The following is a 20,419-nucleotide window of genomic DNA, read 5'->3' as shown; positions in this document are numbered from 1 at the left end:
TCCAAGAGCTAATAGCTCGATTCTGCAGATACAAATAGTAAATATATATACACACACACACACACACACATACACATACACATACACATACACATACACAAAGGTTCGAATTCTATGACCAGGTGACAAAGATTATGCAAGAAAGAGCATGGTGTAAGACTGCATTTTCTTGGACTGTCGGAAAGCTTTTGACACAGTACCCCATAAGAGGTTGGTACATAAGTTGAAGAAACAGGCTGGAGAAACTGGAAAGGTGCTCCAGTGGATAATGGAGTACCTAAGCAATAGGAAGCAGAGATACAGTGAGGGGTGAGACCTCAGATTGGCGTGAAGTCACCAGTGGAGTCCCACAGGGCTCTGTACTCGGACCTATCCTGTTTCTGATATACGTAAATGATCTCCCAGAGGATATAGACTCATTCCTCTCAATGTTTGCTGACGACGCCAAAATTATGAGAAGGGATAAGACAGAGGAAGACAGCTTGAGGCTTCAAGAAGTCCTGGACAAGCTACAGGAATGGTCGAACAAATGGATGTTAGAGTTTAATCCAAGCAAATGTAATGTAATGAAGATAGGTGTAGGTAGCAGGAGACCAGATACAAGGTATCATTTGGGAGATGAAATACTTCAAGAGTCAGAGAGAAACACCTGGGGATTGATATCACGCCAGACCTGTCCCATGAAGCCCATATCAAGAGGATAACATCAGCGGCATATGCCAGGTTGGTCATCACGAGAACTGCCTTTAGAAACTTGTGTAAGGAATCATTTAGAACTTCGTATACCACACATGTCAGACCAGTCCTGGAGTATGCAGCTCCAGCGTGGAGTCCGTGGAGTCCACGAGAGCAGTACCTGAACTGATGGGTATGAGCTACGAGAAATAAAGACTACGGGAACTAAACCTCACGTCGCTTGAAGACAGAAGAGTTACGGGAGACATGATCACCACATACAAGATTCTCAGAGGAATTCATAGAGTAGCTAAATACACTATTTAATACAGGTGGTACAGGCACTAGGGGACACAGGTGGAAACTGAGTACCCACATGAGCCAAAGAGATGTTAAAAAGAATTTCTTCGGTGTCGAGTATTTAATAAAAGGATTGCACTAGGCAGTGATGTGGTGGAGGCTGACTCCACACTCAGTTTCAAATGTTGATATGATAGAGCCCAGTAGGCTCAGGAATCTGTACACCTGTTGATTGACGGTTAAGAGGCGGGTCCAAAGAGCCGAAGGTGAAACCCTGCCAGGACAGCTAGGTGAGTACACATACACACACACACACGCACGCGCGCGCGCACACACACACACACACACACACACACACACACACACACACACACACACACACACACACACACACACACACACACACACACACACACACACACACACACACACACACACACACACACACACACACACACACACACACACACACACACACACACACACACACACACACACACACACACACACACATACACACACACACACACACACACACACACACACACACACACACACACACACACACACACACACACACACACACACACGAGTGCCTACATTAACACACTTCCACCACCGCATATTTTCCTCCGGTGAACGATATTAAGCGATACCTTTTTTTAAACTCGCTCACACCTAATGGTAATTTCAACGAATTTGTAAATAATCGTTTCATTTTCCATAATGGAGCGACGGAAACTTTGCCTCGTTACCCGAGATCTATTCTAAGCTTAACTGCCCTACTAACTACCTCTAAATATAGAGCCCCGAGAGTGTTGTTTACACTTGACATTATACACTCACTTTTTAAGGCTGGTTAGTACCTGTTTGGCCTGTAATTACCTCCACTGCTCCAGTAACGAGGCAGTTCCTTTTAACAACCAGGGAATTATGATTTGTTTTTTATATGATATTATTGTCCGCCATTTGGCAAGATAAGGTAATTAGATAAGGCAGATAAGATAAGGCAGGTGAATGATCTCTCAGAGGGTATAGACTCATTCCTCTCAATGTTTGCTGACGACGCCAAAATTATGAGGAGGGATAAGACAGAGGAAGACAGCTTGAGGCTTCAAGAAGTCCTGGACAAGCTACAGGAATGGTCGAACAAATGGTTGTTAGAGTTTAACCCAAGCAAATGCAATGTAATGAAGATAGGTGCCACCTAGTTGTGACGAGAACTCGTAGGATGAGTCTGTGTTGATTATGATGATTTGGGGGGGGGGGGGGGTGTTGATCTTTGATGGTTGTTAGAGCCACCACAGGTGTTGGGGTGTGCCACCACAGGTGTTGGTGTTCCACCACAGGTGTTGGGGTGTCACCACAGGTGTTGGTGTGTGTTACCACAGGTGTTGGTGTGTGTCACCACAGGTGTTGGTGTGTGTCACCACAGGTGTTGGTGTTCCACCACAGGTGTTGGTGTTCCACCACAGGTGTTGGTGTGTGTCACCACAGGTGTTGGTGTGTGTCACCACAGGTGTTGGTGTGTGTCACCACAGGTGTTGGTGTGTGTCACCACAGGTGTTGGTGTGTCACCACAGGTGTTGGTGTGTGTCACCACAGGTGTTGGTGTGTGTCACCACAGGTGTTGGTGTGTGTCACCACAGGTGTTGATGTGTCACCACAGGTGTTGGTGTGTCACCACAGGTGTTGGTGTGTCACCACAGGTGTTGATGTGTCACCACAGGTGTTGATGTGTCACCACAGGTGTTGGTGTGTCACCACAGGTGTTGGTGTGTGTCACCACAGGTGTTGGTGTGTGTCACCACAGGTGTTGGTGTGTCACCACAGGTGTTGGTGTGTCACCACAGGTGTTGGTGTGTGTCACCACAGGTGTTGGTGTGTCACCACAGGTGTTGGGGGTGTGTGTCACCACAGGTGTTGGTGTGTCACCACAGGTGTTGGGGTGTGTCACCACAGGTGTTGGTGTGTCACCACAGGTGTTGATGTGTCACCACAGGTGTTGATGTGTCACCACAGGTGTTGGTGTGTCACCACAGGTGTTGGTGTGTGTCACCACAGGTGTTGGTGTGTGTCACCACAGGTGTTGGTGTGTCACCACAGGTGTTGGTGTGTGTCACCACAGGTGTTGGTGTGTCACCACAGGTGTTGATGTGTCACCACAGGTGTTGATGTGTCACCACAGGTGTTGGTGTGTCACCACAGGTGTTGGGGTGTGTCACCACAGGTGTTGGTGTGTCACCACAGGTGTTGGGGTGTGTCACCACAGGTGTTGGTGTTCCACCACAGGTGTTGGTGTGTCACCACAGATGTTGGTGTACTCTCCTATTTGTACTCACCTATTTGTGCTTGCGGGGGTTGAGCTTTGGCTCTTTGGTCCCGCCTCTCAACTGTCAATCAACTGGTGTACAGATTCCTAAGCCTACTGGGCTCTATCATATCTACATTTGAAACTGTGTATGGAGTCAGCCTCTACCACATCACTGCCTAATGCATTCCACCTGTTAACTACTCGGACACTGAAAATGTTCCTTCTAACGTCTCTGTGGCTCATGTGGGTACTCAGTTTCCACCTGTGTCCCCTTGTTCGCCAACCACCAGTGTTGAATAGTTTATCCTTGTTTACCCGGTCGATTCCTCTGAGGATTTTGTAGGTTGTGATCATGTCCCCCCTTACTCTTCTGTCTTCCAGTGTCGTAAGGTGCATTTCCCGCAGCCTTTCCTCGTAACTCATGCCTCTTAGTTCTGGGACTAGTCTAGTGGCATACCTTTGGACTTTTTCCAGCTTCGTCTTGTGCTTGACAAGGTACGGGCTCCATGCTGGGGCCGCATACTCCAGGATTGGTCTTACATATGTTGTGTACAAGATTCTGAATGATTCCTTACACAGGTTCCTGAACGCTGTTCTGATGTTAGCCAGCCTCGCATATGCCGCAGACATTATTCTTTTTATGTGGGCTTCAGGAGACAGGTTTGGTGTGATATCAACTCCTAGATCTTTCTCTCTGTCCGTTTCATTAAGTACTTCACCTCCTATTCTGTATCCTGTGTCTGGCCTCCTATTTCCATTGCCTAGTTTCATTACTTTGCATTTACTCGGGTTGAACTTCAACAGCCATTTGTTGGACCATTCACTCAGTCTGTCTAGGTCGTCTTGTAGCCTCCTACTATCGTCCTCAGTTTCAATCCTCCTCATAATTTTTGCATCATCGGCAAACATTTGAGAGAAACGATTCTATACCCTCTGGGAGATCATTTACATATGTCAGAAACAGTATAGGTCCAAGGACTGACACCTGCGGGACTCCACTCGTAACGTCTCGCCAATCTGAGACCTCACCCCTCACACAGACTCGTTGTCTCCTGTTGCTTAGGTACTCCTCTATCCACCGGAGTACCTTCCCTTTTAATCCAGCCTGCATCTCCAGCTTTTTCACTAGCCTCTTGTGTGGCACTGTATCAAAGGCTTTCTGACAATCCAAAAATATGCAGTCTGCCCACCCTTCTCTTTCTTGCCTTATTTTTGTTGCCTGGTCGTAGAATTCAAGTAACCCTGTGAGGCAGGACCTGCCATCCCTGAACCCATGTTGATGCTGTGTTACAAAGTTCCTTCGCTCCAGGTGCTCCGCTAGCTTTCTTCGCACAATCTCCATCAGCTTGCATGGTATGCAGGTTAGGGACACTGGCCTGTAATTCAGTGCCTCCTGTCTATCCCATTCTTGTATATCGGGACTACGTTAGCTGCTTTCCAAATTTCTGGCAGTTCCCCTGTTGCCAGTGATTTGTTATACACTATGGAGAGTTGCAGGCACAGTTCTTCTGCTCCTTCCTTTAGTATCCAAGGGGAGATTCCATCTGGGCCTATAGCCTTTGTCACATCCAACTCTAGTAAACACTTCCTTACTTCCCCGCTGGTAATCTCAAACTCTTCCAGTGGTTCCTGGTTAGCTATTCCCTCTCTTATCTCTGGGATTTTTCCTTGCTCTAAGGTGAAGACCTCTTGGAATTTCTTATTCAGTTCCTCACACACTTCCTTGTCGTTTGTAGTGAATCCTTATGCCCCTATCCTTAATTTCATAACCTGTTCCTTTACTGTTGTTTTTCTCCTGATGGGGCTATGCAACAATTTAGGCTGAGTCTTTGCCTTGCTTGCGATGTCATTTTCGTATTGTCTTTCTGCCTCTCTTCTCATCCTGACATATTCATTCCTGGCATTCTGGTATCTTTCTCTGCTCTCCAGTGTCCTGTTATTCCTATAGTTTCTCCATGCCCTTTTACTTTGCTGCTTAGCTAGCCTACATCTCTGATTAAACCATGGGTTTCTCATCTTCATTTCACTGTTTTCCTTTTGGGCTGGGACAAACTTGTTTGCTGCGTCCTTGCATTTTTGCGTGATGTAGTCCATCATATCTTGGGCCGTCTTTTCCCTGAGCTCTGTTTCCCATGCTATACCTGTTAGGAATTTTCTTATCTCCTCATAGTTTCCCTTTCGGTATGCTAACCTTTTGGTTTCGGTATCCCTCCTCGAGTTCAATAACTCTTCTTCAATCAGGTACTCAAACAGCAGTACATTGTGGTCGCTCATTCCTACTGGGGCCTCAAAACCGATTTCTCTTATGTCGGAGTCGTTCAGGGTGAAGACCAGATCGAGTCTCGCTGGTTCGTCATTTCCTCTCATCCTTGTGGGTTCTCTGACATGCTGAGTGTGGTGTGGTGGTGTGTGTCACCACAGGTGTTGATGTGTCACCACAGGTGTTGGTGTGCCACCACAGGTGTTGGTGTGTGCCACCACGGGTGTTGATGTTCCACCACAGGTGTTGGTGTGTCACCACAGGTGTTGGTGTGCCACCACGGGTGTTGATGTTCCACCACAGGTGTTGGTGTGTCACCACAGGTGTTTGTGTGTGCCACCACAGGTGTTGGTGTGCCACCACAGGTGTTGGTGTGCCACCACAGTTGTTTGGGGTTCATGTAAGTGTTGATTACGCGCAGTTGTTGAGGTGTTCACATGTTTAATGTTGATTAGTTGACGAGTGCCGTTGATTGGCTAGTATGCTGCTTGCGTGCCGGTGATTGGCTAGTATGCTGCTTGCGTGGCGTTGATTGGCTAGTATGGTGCTAGCGTACCGATGATTGACTAGTATGCTGCTTGCGTGGCGTTGATTGGCTAGTATGGTGCTGGCGTGCCGGTGATTGGCTAGTATGCTCTGGCGAGCCGTTGATTGGCTAGTATGGTGCTGTTGTGCCGTTGATTGGCTAGTATGGTGCTTGCGTGGCGTTGATTGGCTAGTATGCTGCTGGCATGGCGTTGATTGGCTAGTATGCTGCTGGCATGGCGTTGATTGGCTAGTATGCTGCTGGCGTGGCGTTGATTGGCTAGTATGCTGCTTGCGTGGCGTTGATTGGCTAGTATGCTGCTTGCGTGGCGTAGATTGGCTAGTATGCTGCTTGCGTGGCATTGATTGGCTAGTATGCTGCTTGCGTGCCGATGATTGGTTAGTATGCTGCTTGCGTGCCGATGATTGGCTAGTATGCTGCTGGCGTGCCGGTGATTGGCTAGTATGCTGCTGGCGTGCCGGTGATTGGCTAGTATGCTGCTGGCGTGCCGGTGATTGGCTAGTATGCTGCCGGCGTGCCAAGGAGACTAAGCTGATAAAGGCTGATGGTCCAACTAATTAAAGTGACGAGGTCCTGAGGTTAGGTATTATGAGTCGGCCGTGGTCGGGGGAGGTGTGATTACTCTCTCACCGGGTTTAGGGTGAGAGAGAGAGAGACAGAGAGAGACAGAGAGACAGATAGAGACAGAGAGAGAGCCAGAGGGAGAACACGGAAACTGGAAGAGATATTAGATTAGGTTAGGTTAGCTGGACCACCAACCAGTATGGTCTGGGACCACCAACCAGTATGGTCTGGGACCACCAACCAGTATGGTCTGGGACCACCAACCAGTATGGTCTGGGACCACCAACCAGTATGGTCTGGGACCACCAACCAGTATGGCCAGGGACCACCAACCAGTATGGCCAGGGACCACCAACCAGTGATCCTCAGCCTTCTCGTATTTGAGCCTCAGTGTTCCTTTCCTCTGCCTGTCGCATCTTCCTGTTCCAGGAAGATATCTTACTGTTCCAGGAAGATATCTTCCTCTCCTTCGTGCAGCTGAAGACACACTTGGCAGCGTCTCGACCTGGATGACGTATGTCAAGCTGGGATAATTGACTGTCTCTTGTTTTGTTCCCCTGGAGTCTGGCGGGGCTCCTGCCTCGGCCCCCCTTCATGTTCCCCTGGAGTCTGGCGGGGCTCCTGCCTCGGCCCCCCTTCATGTTCCCCTGGAGTCTGGCGGGGCTCCTGCCTCGGCCCCCCTTCATGTTCCCCTGGAGTCTGGCGGGGCTCCTGCCTCGGCCCCCCTTCATGTTCCCCTGGAGTCTGGCGGGGCTCCTGCCTCGGCCCCCCTTAGTCTCCTTCGTCGTGGCGTCACCTCGTGTGTCTCTCTCTCTCTCTCTCTCTCTCTCTCTCTCTCTCTCTCTCTCTCTCTCTCTCTCTCTCTCTCTCTCTCTCTCTCTCTCTCTCTCTCTCTCTCTCTCTCTCTCTCTCTCTCTCTCTCTCTCTATCTCTCTATCTCTCTCTCTCTCTCTCTCTCTCTCTCTCTCTCTCTCTCTCTCTCTCTCTCTCTCTCTCTCTCTCTCTCTCTCTCTCTCTCTCTCTCTCTCTCTCTCTATCTCTCTATCTCTCTATCTCTCTATCTCTCTCTCTCTATCTCTCTCTCTCTCTCTCTCTCTCTCTCTCTCTCTCTCTCTCTCTCTCTCTCTCTCTCTCTCTCTCTCTCTCTCTCTCTATCTCTCTATCTCTCTATCTCTCTATCTCTCTCTCTCTCTCTCTCTCTCTCTCTCTCTCTCTCTCTCTCTCTCTCTCTCTCTCTCTCTCTCTCTTTCTCTCTCTCTCTCTCTCTCTCTCTCTCTATCTCTCTATCTCTCTCTCTCTCTCTCTCTCTCTCTCTCTCTCTCTCTCTCTCTCTCTCTCTCTCTCTCTCTCTCTCTCTCTCTCTCTCTCTCTCTCTCTCTCTCTCTCTCTCTTTCTCTCTCTCTCTCTCTCTCTCTCTCTCTCTCTCTCTCTATCTCTCTATCTCTCTCTCTCTCTCTCTCTCTCTCTCTCTCTCTCTCTCTCTCTCTCTCTCTCTCTCTCTCTCTCTCTCTCTTTCTCTCTCTCTCTCTCTCTCTCTCTCTCTCTCTCTCTCTCTCTCTCTCTCTCTCTTCCACCTCCTCGTTTCCTATCGTCTCCTCTAGTACATTTGTCATACCTCTCCTCCGTTCTTATATTCTCTATACGTCACAACGTCGCCCTAATCCCTCCTCCGTCTCTTGGACGTGTCCTGACCTCGTGTACAAGAATGTTCCGAGGGAGGCTGAAAGTGATATCAGTGATATCACGTGCAAGTGATATCTCACAAGTGATACCGACCCTTGTGAGCGTCGTCTGGTAGCAGAGCTCCGTCGTGACGCGCTGGAAGGGTAGGTGTGGGTTTAGAGAGCACCAGGTGTGGCGCGTGACGTATGTGTAACAGGTGTGTCCCTCCTCACACTGAGGTTCTCCGTGTGAGCAGACAAACAGTATGAAAATGACATCGCAAGTAAAGCCAAGACCCACCAACACTGCTCCACAGCCACATCAGGAGGAAAACAGCAGTGAAGGAACAAGTGATGAAACTGAGAACAGGGGAGAACACACAAACAGAGAATGACAAAGAGGTGTGTAAAAAACTCAACAAGAGATTCCAGGAGGTCTTCACAATAGAACAAGGAGAAGTCCCTAGACCAAAAGAGGAAGCGCTAAACCAAGCAACCTTGGAGGAATTTGAGATTACCAGAGATGAGGTCAAATGGAATCTGCTGGAGTTGAATGTGACAAAAGCTGTTGAAACTGCATCTGACAGAATCTCACCAGGAATATTAAGAGGGCGCAGAAGCACTCTGTGTACCACTCTCTACGAATCTACGAAATATAACAGGTCACTGGAAACAGGAAACCTTCCGGAAAGTTGGAAGACAGCTAATGTAGACCCAATATTCAAAAAGGGTGACAGACAAGAGGCACTGAACTACAGGCCAGTTTCCCTAACTTGTATACCATGCAAGGTGATAGAGAAGATCCCGAGGAAACGCTCGTAGAGCATCAGGAGGGAAATAGCTTTGTAACACACCACCAGCATGGGTTCAGATATAGTAAATCGTGCCTCGCAGACTTAATAGAATTCTATGATCAAGTAACAAAAATTAGGCAAAAAAGAGAAGGGTGGGTAGACTGCATTTTCTTGAAGTGTCAGAAAGCCTTTGACACAGTACCTCACAAAAGGCTGTTAAGAAAGTTGGAGAAACAGGCAGGAGTAAAAGGTAAGGTGCTCCAGTGGATAAGAGAGTACCTAAGCAACAGGAAACAGCGAGTAACTGTGAGGGGGAGACATCAGAGTGGCGAGATGTCACCAGCGGAGTCCTTTAGGGCTCTGTTCTTGGATTCATCCTGTTTCTGATATATGTAAACAATCTTCCAGAGGGTATAGACTCATTGCCCCTCAGTGTTTGCTGATGATGCAAAAAATATGAGAAGAATCAAGGCAGATGAAGATACAGACTACAGGACGACCTGGACAAACTTTTGGAATGGTCTAGAAAATGGCTACTAAAGTTAAACTCAGGAAAGTTTAAAGTAATGAAATTCGGCGAAGGGAGCAGAAGGCTGAACACAGGTACCATCTGGGAGGTGAAATCCTGCAAGAGTCAAATAGAAAGATCTGGGGGTCGATATCACACTGAACCTGTCCCCAGAGGCCCACATCAAAAGGATATCATCAGCGGCATATGCTAGACTGGCCAACATAAGAACTGCCTTTAGAAACTTGTGTTAGAAATCATTCAGAATCGTGTATACCACATATGTCAGATAAATTCTGGAGTATGCAGCTCCAGCTTGTAGTCCATATCTATTAAAACACAAGACAAAGTTAGAGAAGATTCAGAGAGGCCACCAAACTAGTCCCAGAACTGAGAGGTATGAGTTACGAGGAAAGGCGACGGGAATGAAACCACACGTTCTATGGAAGACAGACGAATAAGGGGAGACATGATTACCACTTCCAAAATTCTCAGGAATCGACAGGGTGAACAAACACAAACTATTTTGCATGGGTGGAACACGAACAAGGAGGACACAGGTAGAAACTGAATACCTGAATGAGCCACAGGGACGTCAGAAAGAACTTTTTCAGTGTCAAAGTAGTTAACTAATGGAATGCATTAGGCAGTGATGTGGTGTATTTGATTACACATTTGAAACTGTGTATTGAGGCAGACTCCATACACAGTTTCAAATGTAGATATGATAGAACCCATAGGCTCAAGAATCTGTACATCAGTTAATTGACAGTTGAGAGGCGGGACCAAAGAGCTAGAGCTTAACCCCCGCAAGCACAACTAGGGGGAGTAAACATACATAGACGGCAGCATTTGTCATAGTAAGACCCGTCTGGTTGTCCTTCACTAACTTAAACAAAGATCCCTTCTAAGCTTTGTATACATACATACATATATATATATATATATATATATATATATATATATATATATATATATATATATATATATATATATATATATATATATATGTGTGTGTGTGTGTGTATATTTCCTTTATGGCCCAGTCGTGAGTAGGCAGCACCGGCACGGAACGCTCTACACACAGACACACAACACTAGAAAAGCTCCAAAAATATGCAGCAAGGCTATGGAAAAAGACCGATATCAGTCCTTATGCATTAACAGGCTTGATCTATAGTCTTTTCATTTTGTACTTCCTGTTGTTGTTGTTAATACTCGCTACCTGGAACAAAAAGTTCCAAGTAGCACGGGCTATGGTGAGCCCGTAGTTTGTAATTCCTTTTCCTGTGACATTTAGTCTTTTCCTCTGTTATTTATCTCTGCATTTATTGTTTGTCATAAAGCTAGCACTTGGAGCATTCCTTCAGTGTTGTGGTGCTTCAGACTACCTCTGCTGCTGCCGGTGTATTGCTCTCATGTATCGTCACACTCGTAGGCATCTTGCTTGCCAGGGCCAGGAGCCCAGGCTGGTCTGACCTTCAGTGGGCAGACCTGTTGGGCAGTTGGGGGTCAGAGGTCATTATGGACCTGTGTACGGCCAGGGAGGTGAGTGAGAGGTCATCTCTCCCCTGTGTAGGGGGACAGCCCCCCCCCCTTGTGTAGCACACCAGGGGGGGGGGGGTCCAGTCTCCCTCCACAACACAATATGTCCAGAAAATTACTCGTTCTAGTTTTGGAAAACAAGATTTATTACTGTGGTCAAGGTAATTCATGCATGATTGTTAATTTGTAGGTGATTACCTTACCTTCGGTTACCTTGTGGTTACCTAGTGGTTACATTGCGGTTACCATGCAGTTACCTTGCGGTGGTTCCGAGGTTCAAGGTCCCCCGCGGCCCGGTCTCCGACCAGGTCTCCGTTATATTTTTTGACGCTTTATTTTTCACTTCAACTGTTCACTTTTAAATCCGTTTATATCCTTTTAAATCCGGTATGTAGCGTTTTTGATAAATTCAATATATATATATATATATATTCTTTCATACTCTCTCCGTTAAAAGAATGATGTTTGCTGGAAGTTTGGTTTAGAGTGAGCTTGTGAGTGAGACGAGAGCCTTTGGGTGACCTGTACCCAGAATGGTTCCTTTTTTGTGGCATGATTTATCTTGTGAAGGTGTGAGTGTCTCATTAGTGGTGGAGCCTCGCGGAGGGTGCTCCAGCACACCCACCACGCCTCTCCAGGTATATTGGGGGAGGGTCTACTCCAGTACCCTTCAGGTAGTGGAGTCTCCTCCACGCCTCTTAGTCCACATGTGTGACCCCTCCCTCCAGCCCTGTCTCCAACCCTACCTCCAACCCTGTCTCTAACCCTGTCTCCAGCCCTGTCTCCAACCCTCCCTCCAACTCTACCTCCAACCTTCCCTCCAACCCTTCCTCCATCCCTGTCTCCAACCCTCCCTCCAACTCTACCTCCAACCCTCCCTCCAACCCTTCCTCCAACCCTCCCTACAACCCTCCCTCCAACCCTCCCTCCAACCCTCCCTCCAACCCTCCCTCCAACCCTCCCTCCAACCCTCCCTCCAACCCTCCCTCCAACCCTCCCTTCAAAACTCCCTCCAACCCTCCCTCCAACCCTCCCTCCAACCTCCCCTCCAACCCTCCCTTCAATCATCTCAAGATAACCTCAAGATAGCCTTAAGCCTTGTCATCTGTCTCCTCGTGGTTATCTACAATACTTAATCTTGTGCTTGAACATTGCTTCTTGGTCTGATTTTCATATTCTCCTTAGAATTTAATATGCCGTTATCATGTCCCCGCTGTTGCTCCAAGTTTCCCTTGGCTCTTCCTTGTAGCTCAGGCCGCTCAGCTCTGCAAGAAGCATTATTGGATATTTTGCTAATTGTTATACTTTTGAGTGTTTTAGATGGGGATGATGCCCCGAGGAGGCTGCTTACTCGAGAGTGGCTCTCACGTAGGTTGTGTATAGCATCTAGAAGGCTTCTTTGTCCAAGTTATTTGTTGTTATAATGAACTGCTGTCTTTATTGTGCTATTTTTGGTACTCTTTTGATGTAGTAATTTGTCTTCCCTTTATTTTGTTCCGCTGTTGAAGTCTTCACCCTCCTGTTCCTCCCCTCACCCTCCTGTTCCTCCCCTCACCCTCCTGTTCCTCCCCTCACCCTCCTGTTCCTCCCCTCACCCTCCTGTTCCTCCCCTCCCCCTCCTGTTCCTCCCCTCACCCTCCTGTTCCACTCCTCACCCTCCTGTTCCTCTCCTCACCCTCCTGTTCCTCCCCTCACCCTCCTGTTCCACTCCTCACCCTCCTGTTCCTCTCCTCACCCTCCTGTTCCACTCCTCACCCTCCTGTTCCTCCCCTCCCCCTCCTGTTCCTCCCCTCACCCTCCTGTTCCACTCCTCACCCTCCTGTTCCTCTCCTCACCCTCCTGTTCCACTCCTAACCCTCCTGTTCCTCTCCTCCCCCTCCTGTTCCTCCCCTCACCCTCCTGTTCCTCTCCTCACCCTCCTGTTCCACTCCTCACCCTCCTGTTCCTCTCCTCACCCTCCTGTTCCTCCCCTCACCCTCCTGTTCCACTCCTCACCCTCCAGTTCCTCTCCTCACCCTCCTGTTCCTCTCCTCACCCTCCTGTTCCTCTCCTCCCCCTCCTGTTCCTCCCCTCACCCTTCTGTTCCTCTCCTCCCCCTCCTGTTCCACTCCTCACCCTCCTGTTCCTCTCCTCACCCTCCTGTTCCTCTCCTCACCCTCCTGTTCCACTCCTCACCCTCCTGTTCCTCTCCTCACCCTCCTGTTCCTCCCCTCACCCTCCTGTTCCACTCCTCACCCTCCAGTTCCTCTCCTCACCCTCCTGTTCCTCTCCTCACCCTCCAGTTCCTCTCCTCACCCTCCTGTTCCACTCCTCACCCTCCTGTTCCTCCCCTCACCCTCCTGTTCCTCCCCTCCCCCTCCTGTTCCTCTCCTCACCCTCCTGTTCCTCTCCTCACCCTCCTGTTCCTCACCTCACCCTCCTGTTCCTCTCCTCCCCCTCCTGTTCCTCCCCTCACCCTCCTGTTCCTCTTCTCACCCTCCTGTTCCTCTCCTCACCCTCCTGTTCCTCACCTCACACTCCTGTTCCTTTCCTCACCCTCCTGTTCCTCCCCCTCACCCACCTGTTCCTCTCCTCACCCTCCTGTTCCTCTCCTCACCCTCCTGTTCCTCTCCTCACCCTCCTGTTCCACTCCTCACCCTCCTGTTCCTCTCCTCACCCTCCTGTTCCTCCCCTCACCCTCCTGTTCCTCCCCTCACCCTCCTGTTCCTCTCCTCACCCTCCTGTTCCTCTCCTCCCCCTCCTGTTCCTCTCCTCACCCTACTGTTCCTCTCCTCACCCTCCTGTTCCTCTCCTCACCCTCCTGTTCCTCTCCTCACCCTCCTGTTCCTCTCCTCCCCCTCCTGTTCCACTCCTCACCCTCCTGTTCCTCTCCTCACCCTCCTGTTCCTCTCCTCACCCTCCTGTTCCACTCCTCACCCTCCTGTTCCTCTCCTCACCCTCCTGTTCCTCCCCTCACCCTCCTGTTCCACTCCTCACCCTCCAGTTCCTCTCCTCACCCTCCTGTTCCTCTCCTCACCCTCCAGTTCCTCTCCTCACCCTCCTGTTCCTCTCCTCACCCTCCTGTTCCTCTCCTCACCCTCCTGTTCCACTCCTCACCCTCCTGTTCCTCCCCTCACCCTCCTGTTCCTCTCCTCACCCTCCTGTTCCACTCCTCACCCTCCTGTTCCTCTCCTCACCCTCCTGTTCCTCTCCTCACCCTCCTGTTCCTCTCCTCACCCTCCTGTTCCACTCCTCACCCTCCTGTTCCTCCCCTCACCCTCCTGTTCCTCCCCTCCCCCTCCTGTTCCTCTCCTCACCCTCCTGTTCCTCTCCTCACCCTCCTGTTCCTCACCTCACCCTCCTGTTCCTCTCCTCCCCCTCCTGTTCCTCCCCTCACCCTCCTGTTCCTCTTCTCACCCTCCTGTTCCTCTCCTCACCCTCCTGTTCCTCACCTCACACTCCTGTTCCTTTCCTCACCCTCCTGTTCCTCCCCCTCACCCACCTGTTCCTCTCCTCACCCTCCTGTTCCTCTCCTCACCCTCCTGTTCCTCTCCTCACCCTCCTGTTCCTCTCCTCACCCTCCTGTTCCTCACCTCACCCTCCTGTTCCTTTCCTCACCCTCCTGTTCCTCTCCTCACCCTCCTGTTCCTCTCCTCACCCTCCTGTTCCTCACCTCACACTCCTGTTCCTTTCCTCACCCTCCTGTTCCTCCCCCTCACCCACCTGTTCCTCACCTCACCCTCCTGTTCCTTTCCTCACCCTCCTGTTCCTCTCCTCACCCTCCTGTTCCTCTCCTCCCCCTCCTGTTCCTCCCCTCACCCTTCTGTTCCTCTCCTCACCCTCCTGTTCCTTTCCTCACCCTCCTGTTCCTCCCCTCACCCTCCTGTTCCTCCTCACCCTCCTGTTCCTCCCCTCACACCTTTTCATTTGTCTGGGCTCACGACCAGTAGCCAGACCATGTTTGTTCTGACTGTCATTAGTTGTGGATCACGGTGAAGACTGCCTGACCGTCTTGAGTGGTGAGAGAGCAGCTGCTAGGGGTGCAAGTGCACCTTCTGGGGTGCTGAAGATCATGAGAGAGTCCCAGAGGAGCTTGAGGAGAGGCAGGTACTCGCAGACGATTTTTATGAGGTAATGAGAGGATGGGCGGTGGAGGGAGCCCGCGTGTAATGGATGTAGGACGCTGAGAGGTTCCACTTGTCGTGCCCAGGAGGAGGAGGCAGGAAGGAGGGAGCCCACTCTTACCATGCTCAATATCCATTTATCGCCGCCGGCTCGGCTCATTACCGCACCTCCAGGGGCTTTCAAGCCCGAATTATCTCTTCTTTCTTCCCCCCCCCCTCCCCCCCCCCCCCGCTGCATCATATAGAGGCTTTCCTGATGTATTGACAATTATTACTAGTATTAGTCCTGATGGTTAGTTCTCCTGCTGCTGGCCGGCTAGGCACACGGGTGCTTCAGTCTTGGTCCCCCGCCCCCTCATGTTGACCCCCTCCCCCCTCATGGGAAACTGTTGACCTTCAGGGGCCAGATTCACGAAGCAGTTACGCAAGCACTTACGAACGTGTACATCTTTCCTCAATCTTTGACGGCTTTGGTTACATTTATTAAACAGTTTACAAGCATAAAAACTTGCCCAATCAACTATTGTTATTGTTATAAACAGCCTCCTGGTGCTTCGGAGTTCATTAACTGTTTAATAATTGTAAACAAAGCCGCCAGAGATAGAGAAAAGATGTCCAGGTTCGTAAGTGCTTGCGTAACTGCTTCGTGAATCCGGGTCCAGATTGTTTATAGAAGTAGATTTTATTATTTGCCTTTTATCGCTACAAACGTTAGGCGTAAATTATAGTTGAATTCTCCCAATAGACTATGATGATAGGCCTCGCCCTTGTGTCTGCTTAGAGCCTTTATTGCTTGTTTCATGTTTATAAGTGTTTTCACGACTCTGCCTCCGCGTTCCTGAAATATACGGTAGATGGCGCAGGTGGCGGTGCTTGGGTGGACCCGGTACACAGGTCACCGGGTGCTTGGGTTGACCCGGTACCCAGGTCACCGGGTGCTTGGGTTGACCCGGTACACAGGTCACCGGGTGCTTGGGTTGACCCGGTACACAGGTCACCGGGTGCTTGGGTTGACCCGGTACACAGGTCACCGGGTGCTTGGGTTGACACGGTACACAGGTCACCGGGTGCTTGGGTTGACACGGTACACAGGTCACTGGGTGCTTGGGTTGACACGGTACACAGGTCACCCGGTGCTTGGGTTGACCCGGTACACAGGTCACCGGGTGCTTGGGTTGACACGGTACACAGGTCACCGGGTGCTTGGGTTGACCCGGTACACAGGTCACCGGGTGCTTGGGTTGACACGGTACACAGGTCACCGGGTGCTTGGGTTGACACGGTACACAGGTCACCGGGTGCTTGGGTTGACCCGGTACACAGGTCACCGGGTGCTTGGGTTGACCCGGTACACAGGTCACCGGGTGCTTGGGTTGATACGGTACACAGGTCACCGGGTGCTTGGGTTGACACGGTAGCCAGGTCACCGGGTGCTTGGGTTGACCCGGTACACAGGTCACCGGGTGCTTGGGTTGACACGGTACACAGGTCACCGGGTGCTTGGGTTGACCCGGTACACAGGTCACCGGGTGCTTGGGTTGACCCGGTACACAGGTCACCGGGTGCTTGGGTTGACACGGTACATAGGTCACCCGGTGCTTGGGTTGACACGGTACACAGGTCACCCGGTGCTTGGGTTGACACGGTACACAGGTCACCGGGTGCTTGGGTTGACACGGTACACAGGTCACCCGGTGCTTGGGTTGACCCGGTACACAGGTCACCGGGTGCTTGGGTTGACCCGGTACACAGGTCACCGGGTGCTTGGGTTGACACGGTACACAGGTCACCCGGTGCTTGGGTCATCCTAGCATCATTCCACTGCAAATAAACACAACAGCATATATTTATCACTTGTAAAGTGACACACCACTGAGGAACTAAGTAAAGAGATCAAAGCTCTCATCGACCCAAAACTGATCCATAAATTGTAACATAATGTTATTCTTCTAATTTAAAAAAAACGATAAGTCACTATTATTACTTGAAGGGCGCAAAGTAGTGATGGTGCCTGAGGGGTGGTAGAGAGTAGTGGTGGTGCCTGAGGGGTGGTAGAGAGTAGTGGTGGTGCCTGAGAGAGGACACAGTAACAGTGACGGTGCCTGAGAGAGGACACAGTAACAGTGACGGTGCCTGAGAGAGGACACAGTAACAGTGACGGTGCCTGACAGTGTGTGGGTGTCGTCAACAGGGAGCGTGCTGGCCATGACCCTGTGCCTGACCGACCTTCACTACACCAGCGACCTGGCCAACACCGGCTCCGCCCTCTACCTCAACACCTCCCGCGTCATCATGTCCCACGTGAGTACCTCCTTCCCTCCCTCCCTCCCTCCCTACACTCTCTACCTCTCCCTCCCTCCCTCCCTCCGTACACTCTCTACCTCTCCCTCCCTCCCTCCCTACACTCTCTACCTATCCCTCCCTCCCTCCCTACACTCTCTACCTCTCCCTCCCTCCCTCCCTCCCTCCCTCCTTCCCTCCCTCCCTCCCTACACTCTCTACCTCTCTCTCCCTCCCTCCCTACACTCTCTACCTCTCCCACCCTCCCTCCCTACACTCTCTACCTCTCCCACCCTCCCTCCCTACACTCTCTACCTCTCCCTCCCTCCCTCCCTACACTCTCTACCTCTCCCTCCCTCCCTCCCTACACTCTCTACCTCTCCCTCTCCCTCTCTCCCTCCCTCCCTCCCTACACTCTCTAACTCTTCCTCAAGAGTATAGCAGTTTGTTTTGTACCTTTGGCGTATCCTATTGCCCCTTATCGCTTCCTGTCAATCCTTTCCGTCTCCTGTCAATCCTTTCCATCTCCTGTCAATCCTTTCCGTCTCCTGTCAATCCTTTCCATCTCCTGTCAATCCTTTCCGTCTCCTGAGAATCCTACCCGTCTCCTGACAATCCTACCCGTCTCCTGACAATCCTACCCGTCTCCTGACAATCCTTTCCGTCTCCTGACAATCCTTTCCGTCTCCTGACAATCCTACCCGTCTCCTGTCAATCCTTTTCGTCTCCTGACAATCCTACCCGCCTCCTGACAATCCTTTGCGTCTCCTGTCAATCCCTTCCGTCTCCTGTCAATCCTTTCCGTCTCCTGACAATCCTACCCGTCTCCTGACAATCCTACCCGTCTCATGTCAATCCCTTCCGTCTCCTGTCAATCCCTTGCGTCTAATGGCAATTCTTGTTTTTTTACTGTTACTCCTCCATCGCCCTCGTCTATCTTAATTTCTTCTCCATTAATGTCATCAGTCCCTTTTAATTATAGTCTTCCCTTTCCCCCTCTCTTATCACTCCTCCCTCCCGCCCCCTTCTACCCCTTACCTCCCGCCCCCTTCTACCCCCTTCCTCCCGCCCCCTTCTACAACCTTCTACCCTTACCTTTCTCTTGGGTTATGTGACCGTCTTCTTCCTTGCCCCGGCAGCTCCACTACTTCCTGTCCTCGCTGAAGGACTCTGACGGGATGAGCGTCTTCAGGAGGCTGAGTATACCCACCTTCACCCCGGCTGGGAACGGCTTCACCACCGTCAACACCGTGGTGCAGCTCACCACAGTGCGCGACCTGGCTGACTTCTACGTCGCCACCACCGTCCAGGTCCCCACAAGGATGACCTACCTCATCGCTAACTACGCCACCGACAGCGAGTCTTGTCTTGGGGTCACAGGTAAGTTGCCTTCTGCTTCTGCTGGGGAGGGGGTAAGGCCTTCTGCTGCTGGGGGGTCTTCTGCTGCTGGGGGGCCTTCTGCTGCTGGGGGTCTTCTGCTGCTGGGGGGTCTTCTGCTGATGGGGGGTCTTCTGCTGATGGGGGTCTTCTGCTGCTGGGGGTCTCCTGCTGCTGGGGGGCCTTCTGCTGCTGGGGGGCCTTCTGCTGCTGGGGGGCCTTCTGCTGGGGGGTCTTCTGCTGGGGGCCTTATGCTGCTGGGGCTCTTCTGCTGCTGGGGGCCTTCTGCTAGGGCCTTCTGCTGCTGGGGGGCCTTCTGCTGCTGGGGGGCCTTCTGCTGGGGGGTCTTCTGCTGGGGGCCTTATGCTGCTGGGGCTCTTCTGCTGCTGGGGGTCTTCAGCTGCTGGGGGCCTTCTGCTGGGGGGCCTTCTGCTGGGGGGCTTCTGCTGCTGGGGGGCCTTCTGCTGTTGGTGCCCTTCTGCTGGGGGGCCTTTTGCTGGGGGCCTTCTGCTGTGGGGGCCTTCTGCTGCTGGTGCCCTTCTGCTGGGGGCCTTCTGCTGCTGGTGCCCTTCTGCTGGGGGCCTTCTGCTGCTGGTGCCCTTCTGCTGGGGGCCTTCTGTTGGGGGCCATCTGCTAGGGTTAAGAGGAGGCTCAGCGACCTAGCTCGCTGGCTTCTTCCGAAGGTAAGTCAATACTTTTTTCAGTACGTTGACGGTGACAATATGACAATATTGGTTACCTAGAAGGTAATTTGTCACAAACTGTGAGCTCTACGCTCGTCAGATGATGGGCAGGAATCAAGAATGCAGTGGACACTTTCCTTCAATATTATCAACTTGCAACTCTTGTCTCTTGTTGCTTTGATAACCTTAGAATCCAGACGTAATTGCAAAAGACCTCGTCGATGGCATTCAACCTAAGAGCACCTCCTAAGAGCACCTCTTAGGAGCACCTCCTAAGAGCACCTCTTAGGAGCACCTCCTAAGAGCACCTCTTAGGAGCACCTCCTAAGAGCACCTCTTACGAGCGCGCTGTCTTCGGTATCAGTTATGTTTATTTTATACAAAACTTCTCTAACTTTGTATATGATGAATAAAGTGGAAGAAGTAAGGTAAGGTAATTATGAGGAGAAAGCACTAAGCCAATACGTCTGTACTGCACTTAGGAGGGAGATGAGGACCAGGATCTGGGATAGGACGATGGGATGGAATGGTGCTCAACCACTTGGACCATCGGAGATCGAACGATGACCCGCTAGATGCGAGGCCGTCGTTGTACCGACCAATCCCAGTGGTTGAGTATATCCATTGGAGGGAAGTAATTACACTTATCACCATCCAAGAATCAAATCTTAAGCTCGCTTAAGAAGCTATAGGTGACGTGTTCAATAATTAGGCAGGAGAGAAGAAGTACAAAGGGCGTCGCCCTTATGGACAACTTCACAGGATTTAATTTCATGTTCGCCAAATAATTGTTTCATGTCGTTATTGT

At 50.9% G+C, this 20,419-nt stretch overlaps 1 protein-coding gene across 2 annotated transcripts in view; it reads left to right on the top strand.

Moving 5' to 3' along the window:
* The window catches only part of LOC123763481 (mucin-22), a 355,540-nt gene that overhangs the window by 76,255 nt on the left and 258,866 nt on the right, over window positions 1-20,419 (top strand). For both annotated transcript variants that reach the window (XM_069304642.1, XM_069304643.1), the window contains exons 8-9: window positions 17,463-17,572; window positions 18,691-18,931. In XM_069304642.1, coding sequence (XP_069160743.1) covers window positions 17,463-17,572; window positions 18,691-18,931 — 351 coding nt within the window. The remainder of the gene's footprint in view (window positions 1-17,462; window positions 17,573-18,690; window positions 18,932-20,419) is intronic.

The sequence above is a fragment of the Procambarus clarkii genome, chromosome 52, assembly GCF_040958095.1.
Source record: "Procambarus clarkii isolate CNS0578487 chromosome 52, FALCON_Pclarkii_2.0, whole genome shotgun sequence".
Lineage (NCBI taxonomy): Eukaryota > Metazoa > Arthropoda > Malacostraca > Decapoda > Cambaridae > Procambarus > Procambarus clarkii.
Note: the sequence above shows the minus strand (reverse complement) of the source record. Positions and strands in the feature narration are given on the sequence as shown.